This window comes from Triticum urartu, chromosome 1A, assembly GCF_056163025.1.
Source record: "Triticum urartu cultivar PI428250 chromosome 1A, HENAU_Tu73, whole genome shotgun sequence".
Classification (NCBI taxonomy): Eukaryota; Viridiplantae; Streptophyta; class Magnoliopsida; order Poales; family Poaceae; genus Triticum; species Triticum urartu.
In genome coordinates this window covers 296,551,509-296,565,790 of record NC_141873.1, presented here as the reverse complement: position 1 = coordinate 296,565,790, position 14,282 = coordinate 296,551,509, and the positions used below count along the sequence as shown (strand labels likewise).

Here is a 14,282-nt window from a genome sequence, read left to right as displayed (position 1 = left end):
TAAGAGCAACTCAAACAGTTCCCCTAAAAATCTTCGCGTAAACCATAATTTTTAGAGGAAATTGTCTGGAAGCAACTTTTGTCAGTTCTCGTATAATTTTTGTGAGCATGAGGTGAGATTGAGGCTGATTTACGAAAATCTCTTTATTGTTTTTTTTGCCACGACTGTTAATTTAAAGATAGGGGAGTGTTTCCGTAAATGGAAGGATGACTAGAGCTTTGCTTCGTTCCTCTTGACTTTTCAAAATCACGCCAAGATCCTACTCCACCTTGGCCTTATCCAAACGTTGCGAGCTGCCAAGCGACTCCAACAGTCGAATTAGGTGGAGCAGTCGAGGTCGGCGCGAGCGAGCAACCAATGGAGGGGAAGCTGTCAGAGGCGTCGAAGCGGGCGGCCCCGTCGCCCATCCAGCAGCTCTCCCACCTCGCGCAGCGCGTCGGGGCCGTCAACCTCGCCGAGGGGTTCCCCGACTTCCCCGCGCCCGCCCACGTCAAGGCCGCCGCCGCCGCCGCCATCGCCGCCGACCTCAACCAGTACAGGTCCGCCTCCCGTGACTCCATCGCCACTGATTCAGTCACCCTATTGTGACGCGCGTTTGGATGGCTGGCTCAAGGCATGTGCAGGGAGTCTGCGACGTCCTCGCGGCGACCATGAAACGGGACCACGGCTTCGATGTCGACCCCCTCACGGACTTCGCCATCTGCTGCGGGCAATCCGAGGCCTTTGCCGCGGCAGTATTTGCAAGTAGTACCTCATGCAAACTACTACTAATGCTCATTCTGTACATATGATATGGGCTACTGAATCGTGGCAGCTCAAGGGGAATGCTGTACCTGGTGAATGTACTGATGCATATGCGGTTTCTGTTCCTGCAGTTATAGACCCAGGGGATGAGGTTCTCCTCTTTGACCCGGCTTACGAAACGTATCAAACATGCATTGAGCTGGCTCGGGGCGTCCCTGTATGTCTTTCGTCTGATCCAAAGTTTTTTTTTCAGACATGAATGATGATGGTCTTCTGCTGACTAATTACGTGTTTGTGTAATTTAATTTATGTGCATGAAGGTGTATGTGCCATTGGATCCACCTTCTTGGACACTGGATGCGGATAAATTTCTGAAGTCGTTTACTAGTCGGACAAAGGCAGTGGTCTTAAATAGGTGAATAGTTCCCACTATTTTCGTGGATATACTGCTAACTTAGTAGATGCCACTGTTATGTTTATCCCTACGATGCTTACCTCTGTAAGTAGCACGAGTGATTTGCACTCATTGTACTAGTCATTTGGTTGAGTCCAACTGTGCTGTTTCAATTTGTGACATGGTTAAATCTCATTACTGCAGCCCACATAATCCAACAGGAAAGGTCTTTAGCAAGGAGGAATTGCTTATTATTTCTCAAGCTTGTCAGCAAATGGACTGCTTTGCAATAACTGACGAGGTAAATCTGCACGATCACGTGGACAGAAATAGCTTTTATAGTAGTTAAACATCTTCAGTAAATTCATTAATCCGTTTGTCTGTTTTTGAAACGAGTCTAAAATTATGGATATTCTAGGTTTATGAGTATATTACTTATGATGAGAACAAGCATATCTCTCTGGCTTCTCTTCCAGGAATGCAACAGAGGACAATCATCACATCCTCACTGTCAAAAACATACAGTGTAACTGGTGGGTTACTCAGTTACATAGCTAGGCTCATTGTACAGATTTACTCATAGTGTTGCTCATTGTACAGATATATTGAGTAACTGTGCAGATTTACCATGAATCTGTATGATGCAAGTGTAAATTTTGCTAGTGACGTGGGATGTTAACATTAGCTGTATAAACTGACTAGGTTGGAGAATTGGTTGGGCTTGTGCTGCAGCAAACATAGCCACAGCAATAAGAAATATCCATGTCAAACTGACAGATTCAGCTCCTGCACCATTCCAAGAAGCTGCATTGATTGCGCTAACCAGCACACCAGACTACTATGAGTCCCTTAAAAAAGTAAGGTTTCATGCTAACTGTTTATGATTAATGTCATTCTATCAAATTCAATTACCCATCGTCGTTTTAACTGTACTTACCTTGGAAAGGACTATGCAGAGAGAAGAGACTTCATTCTTCAGTTACTGAAAAATTATGGTTTCCACATTAGCTTCAAGCCACAAGGTTCAGTCTTTGTGTTTGCTGAGTTGCCCAAGTCCTGGCAAATTTCCGACGTGAGTTCCTTTTACATACTGAACTTTTGTTGAAATATGAGATCATGAATGAGAAAACACCACTATTATCTGATAATTCAACCATGTGGAGCAAACAATTGTTTATTAAATTGGGAGGTAAAGCAAGATATTATTGCACTGGCACTTGGTTTGCTTTATTAGTTACACTGGTCCCTCTGAAGACAAACTAATCCAGAACAGTTAACTGTCTATAGATTTTCAGATATTTTGGTACTAATAGTGTCACATTCATCAAGCTTTATTAGTTACCGACTCTTCAACATGTTGTTATTATCTCTAATTCTCTATCAAGGAAATGCTCTCGAAGTAACCAGTAGAGCACCAACACTCAACAACTGAGACCATTTCCCTGTGATGTCAATGCAGATAGATTTCGTGACGAACTTGATTAACAATGCTGGTGTGGCGGCAGTACCTGGTCGTGGCTTCTTCCACACAGATGCCGACGACCAAAGTTACCATCACCGTTATGTGAGGTTTGCTTTTTGCAAGAGCGATGAGACCCTCAAGGCTGCTGCCCAGAAGATGATGAAGCTGGTTAAAAGCAACGAAAAAGTGCCACATGACACACAAAGCTTTTGCGTGTCCAAGAAAGGAAGGTGAGACTCAGATCATAATACCCTCTGCGGCATTTCTTTTCACTGGAAATGCCTTCAATATCTCCTACCCCCCTGTCCAAAATAAGTGTTGTGGTTTTAGGTCAAATTAGAACTAAAACCATGACACTTACTTTGGAACGGAGGGAGTAGCAGCGTTGTAAACACAGAAATTTGAGTTTTCACACACATTGTCATTTCAACACAGGAATGAACATGTTACCAAGTAAAGATGCTCGGAAACTACAGCCAAGGCAGTGTTGGAGCTGATCCTAGCTCGCTTCTTCCACATGGCTGCTTCACACAGTTTGCATAAGAACACATGAGGCATGAGTTTGGTGACGTGCTGTTTCACACAGCAAGCGTCTTTTCTCACTTTTATTCCCTTGGTTCAAAGTAAAAATGATTACAGTGCTTATATAGGCTCACGCACCCACAAAGCCACCCTCCACACTTGCCTAACTAACTCCATGCACTAACTAATCGCTAGCTACATTTGTGTAATTTTCTGATGGTATAACTTTTGTGATGTAAAACTTGTATTACATTCATCGAATTGGTGATATAAGGATACACGTGGACCTTTCAAACTGGAAAGGAGGGAGTAGCTAATACTTCACAAGGGGGGTAGAAAATTAGAATATTGTACTCCCTCCGTTCCCAAATATAAGTCTTTTCTAGAGATTCCAACAAGTGACTACATATGAAGCAAAATGAGTGAATCGACACTCTGAAATATGTCTATATACATCCGTATGTTGTATTCCATTTAAAATATCTAAAAAGACTTATATTTAGGAACGGAGGAAGTATTAAGTAAGATGACATACTGTTGATAATAACATTCCCCTCACATTGTATTCATCGTCGGGGCTCGGTGCCGAAGATGCAATTGCAGTTTTTTTTCATTACTATCAGTGAGACTCATTCTTGAAGATCTATCCCATCTAACATCTCCCTCTACATTTTTTTGTCTATATTTGCAAATGAATAAACGGAGAGCAATATATATCTATAAGTCATGTAAAAGACTATCCATAATCTGATCATAAAGTAATAATAATTTGTCACATAGCAAAATCACACCATAAAGATTATGTCAGATCAGATGGATAATCATGTGATCTGTGTATTGAAGTATGGGAGAGAAGATGCTAAATATAATTGTTACAAACCCACCATTGTGATGGATGAAAACGGCATTGATAAATATGATGGTGATTAGGGGGTATATGTACGCGTCAAGGGACAAAGTAGGGCACCAGGGTGAGGCCCACACCCAGGGGTCTCCGTGTAGGTCCCACATAGCACCCATGGCTCTCCTTTGGCAGATGTTATCATCCATGTTTCTGGGACCAACATAATTTTGTTTTATGTTTATAAGAACTTCGTAAGTTCTCAAAAATCCTAGTCACGGAAACAAATATTGTCCTTTCTGATACTCTATTAATATGTTAAGTCAAAAAATTATTAAATTATAGATAATATGACAAGAGTAATATGAAAACTGAAGAAAATATGCCCTAGAGGCAATAATAAAGTCGTTATTTATATTTTCTTATATCATGATAAATGTTTATTATTCATGCTAGAATTGTATTAACTGAAAATTTGATACATGTGTGAATATATAGACAAAACAAAGTGTCCCTAGTATGCCTCTACTTGACTAGCTCGTTAATCAAAGATGGTTAAGTTTCCTGACCATAGACATGTGTTGTCATTTGATGAACGGGATCCCATCATTAGGAGAATAATGTGATGGACAAGACCCATCTGTTAGCTTAGCATAATGATCATTAAGTTTTATTGCTATTGCTTTCTTCATGACTTATACATATTCCTTTGACTATGAGATTATGCAACTCCCGAATACCGGAGGAACACCTTGTGTGTTATCAAACGTCACAACGTAACTGAGTGATTATAAAGATGCTCTACAGATGTCTCCGAAGGTGTTTGTTGGGTTGGCATAGATCGAGATTAGGGTTTATCACTCCGAGTATCGGAACCCCCCGGGGAAGTAATGAGCCTACATGGGCCATAGGGGAAAGAGAGGGGAGCCCATAAGGGGTGGCGCCCCCCCACGGGTTGTCCGAATTGGACAAGGGGAAGGGGGCGCGGCCCCCCTTTCCTTCCCCCTCCCACTCTCCTTCCCCCTCCCCCCTACGAAAGAAGGAAGGAGGGGCGACTTGGATTAGGAGTCCTAGTCGGTTTCCCCCCATGGCGTGCCCCCTATGGCCGGCCTCCTCCCTCTCCTCCTTTATATATGGGGACATGGGGCACCCCAAAGCACATCAATTGTTCTTAGCCGTGTGCGGTGCCCCCTCCACAGTTTATGTAACGACCCGAGACCGACGCTCCAGACGCTTTTCATGTTTTTCGTTGTCGCCGTGTGTTTTATTTGCTTGTTGCCTTTCATCATCGCATCATTCGCATTGCATCGACACTATGTTGCCGCCATTTTTCAAAACTTGCATTTGTTGGTAGTGCCGCTTCCCGTTTGTCTTTATTGATCGTTCCGAGATCAACCGGGTTTCTCGTTTCCCTCTTGTTTGACCACCTAACCTCTCTGCTCAGGTCTCACACCCCCTTGCGCGCGTTCGAAACTGCCCCGAACCTGACCCGCTCAGTCATCACCGTTGGATCCAGATCATCCTCAAACATCCCTAAAATATCTTCGGTTCTTTGTTAGACTCCCCTAAGCTATTTGTTTCGGACTGTCCGATTTTGATCGAAGGGACCAAATCGCCAGCATCTAGTTCCCCTACCTATTTATAAGCAGACCGAACCCTAATCCGAGGAGTTGTCCCATCCATCCCCTCACCCGCCGCCGCCACCCACTCACCATCTACATCGGGATCCTCCCGATCCATCCAACCACCTACCTCCTCATCTTGCACACCCAGCCAGTCACCGCCCGATCCAGTCGGGGGCCTCGATCTGGGGCATCCCTAAGTGCCCTCCCTCATGCCCGAGCCACTATCCAGGAGCTCCTCGAGCACCCGCGCTCGTCGCCGGTAGAGTCTACAGCCAGACTGTAACACCCCGGTAGTTAAGCTACAGTAACCACACACTAATGGTGCCACGCCATCGCAATTAATTATCTAAAATCTCAATTTGATCCAAATCGAATTCAAATTCAACTTTAAAATAAAGTCAAATTATTATTTCTTCAAGTGGAAAAACAAAAATGTTCGCTGAGTTGAAAATATTCACTAGCTAATTATAATGTAGGAGTTAACATTTTTCAAATATAAAAGAAACACCTCTAGATAAGAAACAGTACCAACACAACCCCCTTTAAGTCATTTTCGTTTAAAACAAAACACAAACAAATTCTAATAGCCCCCAAACTTTTTGGGGCAGTCCATAACATTGCCAAACATTTTTATGGCAGGTATCACGTTCAACAAAATTCATTTGGTACAGAAATGAATTGCAAAACAGGAGCAATAAAAAGTAAAAGAAAACAAAACTAAAGCCTACTGTGCTACTAGGCCTAATTAAACTACAGTGCAGCCCAACCCACGCACCCCAGCCTTTTGGTCCTCCTCTCGCTACAGGAGGAGGCCGAGGCACCATGGCCGCAAGCGCTCGACACCGCGCACTACAACACCGCGGGAGGATAAGGCTGCCACCGCGACTCCTCGGGCGACCCCCTCGAGATATTTTCCTCCCTCGCTCGCCCCTCTCCTCACATCCATCGATCGCTCCCCACCTTCCGGAGCGCCTTCGTCGCCGTCGCACCGTCGGTTCCACCATGGCCACCGGCGCCCCCCTGCGTCCCCGGGTTGTCCACGGGCCGCGTCTGCTACGACCTCATCTTCTGCACCAAGCAGTCGGAGCCAGGGAGTTCTACGTCGACCGGATTGACTACGTCGTCCACCTCGGGCTCCGGCGCACGCCACCATCGATCTGCACTACTTCGGCCCGCATATGCTTCCCCGAGCTCACGTTGACCTCACTGTGAGCCCCGCCCGCACCTCTGCATCGTTTTGTGCTCGAGCCCAAGCTTATGCGTGCCGACCATCGTCGCATGTAGTCTCGCCGACCGCGCCCCGCTACCGCCCCGACCTCGTCCGCCTTCGCCCACCGCGGCGGCGGCTGCTCCCACCGTGCCCCAGCTCGCGCCGGCCGAGCCCCAACGTGCGCGCCCGCAGCCGCTGCTCTCTGTGTGCTGTCGCGATTGCTCTTGCCGCTGCTTGGCCACTAGCTGCTGTTGTTCTCCTAGCTACTGCTGTGTGCTGCCCTGCTGCTGATGCTCTAGTCCTTGCTATTGCTCTACTTGCTGCCACGACCGCCGTGCTGCCGCTGCTCTATGTTTCTAAGCTACGGCTGTTGCTCTTGTGCTGCGTTGCGGCCGCCTACAGCTCCTAGCTGGCCATGGAGCTCGTGCTCCTTGAGCACAGCCGTGGTTAGGCCACTGCAAGTGGCCGGCCTTGTTTAATTAGACTAGGTCTAATTAGGACCAATTAGGACTAGTTTAGTAGCACTCATTTAGTACTACTAGTTTAGTCTGTAGAGTAAATGACATGTGGCCCCTAGTTTAAATTAATTTAGCCTAAGTAATCTACACCTATGACCATGACATGTGGGCCATGCTATCCCTTTTGACTAGTCAAAAGTTGACTGGGTTGACTGCACTTTAGAAATTAACTTTCAAATTTAAAACAATTCAAAAAATTCTAGAATATTATTAAAGCTTTAGAAATTCATATAAAATAATCCGTAAATCAAATGAAAAAGTTTTATACATGAAAGTTGCTCAGAACGACGAGACGAATCCGAATACGCAGCCCATTCGTCCGCCACACATCCCTAGCATAGTGAACACGCAACTTTCCCCCTCCGATTCATCTATCCGAAAACGCGAAACACCGGAGATATTTTCCCGGATGTTTTCCCCCTTCACCAGTATCACCCCATACCGCGTTAGGGCACCCCTAGTACCGCTTCTTGTCATGTCATGCATCGTTGTGCATCTGTTTGCATTGTATTCATTGTTTCTTCCCCCTCTTCTCTCCGGTAGACTACGAGACTGACGCCGCTGCTGGTGCCCCGATCGACTACGGTGTTGACGGCCCCTCTCTCTTGCCAGAGCAACCAGGCAAGCCCCCCCTTTGATCACCAGATACCGCCTATTCTTCTCTCTACTGCTTGCATTAGAGTAGTGTAGCATGTTACTGCTTTCCGTTATCCTATCCTGATGCATAGCCTGTCCTTGCTACTACTCTTGTTACCTTTACCTGCAATCCTAAATGCTTAGTATATGATGCTAGTGTTCCATCAATGGCCCTACACTCTTGTCCGTCTGCCATGCTATACTACTGGGCCGTGATCACTCGGGAGGTGATCACGGACATATGCTATATACTTTATACTGTTACATTACTGATGATATTATTCGGAGATGGGGACTGAAGGGGCAGGTGGCTCCATCCAGGTAGTGGTGGGCCTGAGTTCCCGACAGCCCCCGACTATTACTTTGAGGCGGAGCAACAGGGCAGGTTGAGAACACCTAGGATAGAGGTGGGCCTGGCCCTGGTCGGCATCCGCGGTTACTTTAAAATAACATGTTTAACGAGTTCTTGGTATTTGATCTGAGTCTGGCCACTGACCTATACACACTAACCATCTACGCGGGGACAGTTATGAGCATTCGACGTCGTGGTACCAGCCGAAGCCTTCGTGACGTCAGCGACTGAGCGGCGCTCGCTGGATTGGACCGTAAGCATGCTCTTGTATTAAGGGGGCTAATTCTGCTTCCGGCCGCGTGCGCAACGTGCAGTTGTGCAATGGGCGATGGGTCCGGACCCCTGCGCCATAGGATTTAGACCGGCGTGCTGACCTCTCTGTTGTGCCTAGGTAGGGCTGCGACGTGTTCCGAGGCCGGGCATGACCCAGGAAAGTGTTTCCAGATAAAGGGGATTGAGCGTGTTGGGAAATGTGGTGCACCCCTGGAGGGAAGTTAATCTATTCGAATAGCCATGATCTTCGGTAATAGGACGACTTGGAGTTGTACCTTGACCTTATGACAACTAGAACCGGATACTTAATAAAACACACCCTTCCAAGTGCCAGATACAACCGGTGATCGCTCTCTCACAGGGCGACGAGGGGAGGATCATCGGTTAGGATTATGCTATGCGATGATACTTGGTGAACTTACCATCTACTCTCTTCTTCTGCTACAAGATGGAGGTGGCCAGAAGCGTAGTCTTCAATAGGAATAGCTATCCCTCTCTTATTCCGGCATTCTGCAGTTCAGCCCACATATCTTACCCCTTTGCCATTTGATACCAATGCATACATATGTAGTGTAGCTCTTTGCTTGCGAGTACTTTGGATGAGTACGCATGGTTGCTTTGCTTCCTCTTTTCCCCCTTCCTATACCCGATTGCTGCGACTAGACGATGGAGCCCAGGAGCCAGACGCCACCGTCGACAACGACTCCTACTACACTGGAGGTGCCTACTACTACGTGCAGCCCGCTGCCGACGACCAGGAGTAGTTTAGGAGGATCCTAGGCAGGAGGCCTGCGCCTGAATCGATCTGTATCCCAGTTTGTGCTAGCCTTCTTAAGGCAAACTTGTTTAACTTATGTCTGTACTCAGATATTGTTGCTTCCGCTGACTCGTCTATGCTTGAGCTCTTGTATTCAAGCCCTCGAGGCCCCTGGCTTGTAATATGATGCTTGTATGACTTATTTTATTTGTAGAGTTGTGTTGTGATATCTTCCCGTGAGTCCCTGATCTTGATCGTACACGTTTGCGTGTATGATTAGTGTACGATTGAATCGGGGGCGTCACAAGTTGGTATCAGAGCCAACTGCCTGTAGGAATCCCCCTTCCACACTCTTTGGCCGAAGTTGAGTCTAGTCAATGAAAACTATTTTACTAACATGGCTGTGCGGCCCATGGGCCCACGTCGTAATTGGGTGGTATTAGGATCTTTTATTCCTCGTCTATACTCTGGGACTCTGATCTCTCTTCTATTCGGGTTAAATGATTTTGCTAACTCTAACTCTAGGTTCTCGTAAATACTTTCTCCCGGAGAGCCCCTTCATTCCAGATGATGGCCTGCTTCACCAGAAGATTCCGATGATACTCTCCGTTATTCTCTCGAGACCTGGTGCCCACCACTTTTGCTATTCCCGTCCATCTATAAATCCTTATGGATAATTGCTTACACTTGTCGTTCTTACCTTTGTTCCCAGTTGCCCCTGTTATTACTTGATACCCTAAAAATTTCTTCGATAATTCAAGAATCCTTTGTGCTCACCACTTTGCAGCTCTTTGCCACAGAAATAACCCTACGGATAATCCCTCACACTTATCAAGGATTCGTTCATCCCCAGCTGATCATGTGTTTCACCAAATTCTTTGAATGCTATTCGGTCTTTCGAAAATCCTCAATAGACTTTTGCTCTTGAAATTCTTGCCTGCTTGCATTATGTTTAATTCCATATGCCTAGTAGCCTTCGTTGACATCCCTTGTCCTTGCCATTTTGAGCCTAATGAATTATTGTCTGTGAATGCACGCAATCATTAGTTGACCCTTATAAATTATCCTTCCGGCTCAGACGTCATTTTAAACATGAGATGGATCTTGTCCAATCAAATTGCCATCGATTGTACCCCTAAGGCTATTCTACTTATCCTTCCCTAATCAGAGGTTTGCTTCTGAACCCTTGTCTTGGAATTCATAATTCCTTTGCATTTGAGCTTTGAGTTAGTCAGTTGTTTCTATATTCTGATCTCCTTGCATTCTTTCTTCCTCTGTTTGAGTACCGATACTCACATCAGATCCTTTGTGGACCATCAGACCCTTTGTCGGAAATTTGTCCGACAACGTCCTTCATATTCAATAAGCTTGTGAGCCTTTCCTCGGATACATAATGCCTTTGGTAAATTGTATCCTCTGCTTTTGTCAACCATGCTCTACTTTCGAGCTTGTATAATTTACTATTGAAGCTTGTGGTATATGTTTCCACGATACCCTGACGGGTTGAACCTATGCCTTTTCTTATCCGTGTGAACCCGAAGGTTTTCACGAGTCATATTCTTCTGGTGGTTCGCCAGATAAAATTTCAACACTACAACTTCTTCATAAACGAGAAGTGGATGAAAGGTTATGCATTGCAGAAGTGGGAGTCGACCTTGAACTTTGTGTTCACGCCCATGGACCCGATGTGGAACTTATCATGGAAGTTTCTTGTAATAATAATAATCCCCCTATTATAAGTTCATCTTGTATCTATGCTTGGTCCTTTGCAACCGTGGTTCCGACCATATTTTCTCCTTAATACCATTTCTCGGACAAATTGGAGTACTTGTCTTCTGCAGATCAATATACCTATCCAACCTCTATTCTGTCCTACCTTCGAGTATACCCTCTGGTATCTCGAGAATATCACGGAACTACATAACTTATGAGTTCTTCATCAACTATTATTCTCGCCGAATCCAATGGCCCCCAGGGTTATGTGTTAATAGTCACTCAAGAACACCGATAAGTGAATCGATTCCGCACTCCGATTCAATAACTCTAAGTAATCTTCGTTTCTTATGAGTTTAATAACCCTTCAAGTCATTCCTAGCCTGATTGGCTATATCATTGCCGTGCTAAATTTTAACTCTGCCACTCGTACCTTATTACCAGAGCACATCTTTCGGCAATAAGCTAAGCTTACATCGACTTTCCTCGTCATATCATTTCGCCTTGAACAACAAGCTTGATTCTGAGTTTTTGTCGTACCCGTGGTTCCAATAAACTTGCGCTTCATCATTCCTTTGACTTGATGCCATCGCTGATCGATTACATCTTCATGAAATCTCTTGACAAATGTGTCATGATCATCATCAATATTTTGACTCCTTCTAGGATATCAATTGAATTCATGATGAGAAGTACCATCCCGACCCTCAATGATTTGTGTTATCATTGACCACTTTATTACCTTCCGTTAAACACAAACTTGTTCGTGTTTCGTGTTATACCTTGAGATCCTTGCTATCCAGCATTTGTTCTTTACCTTGGAGTATTACCATCTTTTATGACAAGAATGTCGTGAGAATTTCACCACCTCTTAAGAATTCTTGATACAGGTGATATTCCTTGCCATATCCGTTCACTCCTTGGTCCCCGTGTTGTTTCTAACCGGAAAACCGACAATTGTGTTGGGGAACGTTGCAGAAAACAAAAATTTTCCTACGGTTTCACCAAGATCCATCTATGAGTTCATCTAGCAACGAGTGATCGGATTGCATCTACATACCTTTGTAGATCACGCGCGGAAGCGTTCAAAGAACGGGGATGAGGAAGGCGTACTCGACGTGATCCAAATCACCGGAGATCCCAGCGCCGAACGGACGGCACCTCCGCGTTCAACACACGTACGGTCAGCGTGACGTCTCCTTCTTCTTGATCCAGCAAGGAGGAAGGAGAGGTTGAGGAAGATGGCTCCAGCAGCAGCACGACGGCGTGGTGGTGGTGGAGCTGCAGTACTCCGGCAGGGCTTCGCCAAGCACTATGGAGGAGGAGGATGTGTTGGAGAGGGAGAGGGAGGCACCAAAGGCGTGGGGTGAGAAGTCCTCCATCTCCCCACTATATATAGGAGGGCCAAGGGGGGGGGGCGCCGGCCCTAGGAGATCCAATCTCCTAGGGGGGTGCGGCCAAGGGGAGGAATCCCTCCTCCCCAAGGCACCTAGGAGGTGCCTTCCCCCTTTGGGACTCTTCCCTTCTTGAAACCCTAGGCACATGGGCCTCTTGGGGCTGGTGCCCTTGGCCCATATAGGCCAAGGCGCACCCCCTACAGCCCATGTGCCCCCCCGGGGCAGGTGGCCCCACCCGGTGGACCCCCGGGACCCTTCCGGTGGTCCCGGTACAATACCGGTGACCCCGAAACTTGTCCCGATGCCGAAATAGCACTTCCTATATATAATTCTTTACCTCCGGACCATTCCAGAACTCCTCGTGACGCCCGGGATCTCATCCGGGACTCCGAACAACATTCGGGTTACTGCATATACATATCCCTACAACCCTAGCGTCACCGAACCTTAAGTGTGTAGACCCTACGGGTTCGGGAGACATGTAGACATGACCGAGACGACTCTCCGGTCAATAACCAACAGCGGGATCTGGATACCCATGTTGGCTCCCACATGCTCCTCGATGATCTCATCGGATGAACCACGATGTCGAGGATTCAAGCAACCCCGTATACAGTTCCCTTTGTCAATCGGTATGTTACTTGCCCGAGATTCGATCGTCGGTATCCCAATACCTCGTTCAATCTCGTTACTGGCAAGTCACTTTACTCGTACTGTAATGCATGATCCCGTGACCAGACACTTGGTCACTTTGAGCTCATTATGATGATGCATTACCGAGTGGGCCCAGTGATACCTCTCCGTCATACGGAGTGACAAATCCCAGTCTTGATCCGTGTCAACCCAACAGACACTTTCGGAGATACCCGTAGTATACCTTTATAGTCACCCAGTTACGTTGTGACGTTTGGTACACCCAAAGCACTCCTACGGTATCCGGGAGTTACACGATCTCATGGTCTAAGGAAAAGATACTTGACATTGGAAAACTCTAGCAAACGAACTATACAATCTTGTGCTATGTTTAGGATTGGGTCTTGTCCATCACATCATTCTCCTAATGATGTGATCTCGTTATCAATGACATCCAATGTCCATAGTCAGGAAACCATGACTATCTGTTGATCAACGAGCTAGTCACCTAGAGGCTTACTAGGGACATGTTGGTGTCTATTATTCACACATGTATTACGATTTCCGGATAACACAATTATAGCATGAATAAAGACAATTATCATGAACAAGGAAATATAATAATAATGCTTTTATTATTGCCTCTAGGGCATATTTCCAACAGTCTCCCACTTGCACTAGAGTCAATAATCTAGTTACATTGTGATGAATCGAACACCCATGGAATTCTGGTGTTGATCATGTTTTGCTCTAGGGAGAGGTTTAGTCAACGGATCTGCTATATTCAGATCTGTATGGACTTTACAAATTTCTATGTCTCCATCTTGAACATTTTCACGAATGGAGTTGAAGCGACGCTTGATGTGCTTTGTCTTCTTGTGAAACCTGGGCTCCTTGGCAAGTGCAATAGCTCCAGTGTTGTCACAGAAGAGTTTGATTGGCCCCGACGCATTGGGTATGACTCCTAGGTCGGTGATGAACTCCTTCACCCAAATTGCTTCATGTGCTGCCTCCGAGGCTGCCATGTACTCCGCTTCACATGTAGATCCCGCCACGACGCTCTGCTTGCCGCTTACTGCCCCACCATTCAAAATATACACATATCCGGTTTGTGACTTAGAGTCATCCAGATCTGTGTCGAAGCTAGCGTCGACGTAACCCTTTACGACGAGCTCTTCGTCACCTCCATAAACGAGAAACATTTC

General features: G+C 46.0%; 1 protein-coding gene across 1 annotated transcript; it reads left to right on the top strand.

Annotated features, from left to right (window-relative positions):
• Positions 1–235: 235 nt before the first annotated feature.
• On the top strand, positions 236–3,400 carry LOC125507976 (uncharacterized). The gene is made up of 10 exons (XM_048672524.2): positions 236–539; positions 614–744; positions 876–961; positions 1,065–1,159; positions 1,343–1,439; positions 1,557–1,671; positions 1,841–1,995; positions 2,085–2,210; positions 2,598–2,830; positions 3,036–3,400. Exons 1-10 carry the CDS (start codon positions 358–360, stop codon positions 3,055–3,057), a joined length of 1,242 nt encoding a protein of 413 aa, XP_048528481.1. The 5' UTR covers positions 236–357; the 3' UTR covers positions 3,058–3,400.
• Positions 3,401–14,282: the final 10,882 nt, after the last annotated feature.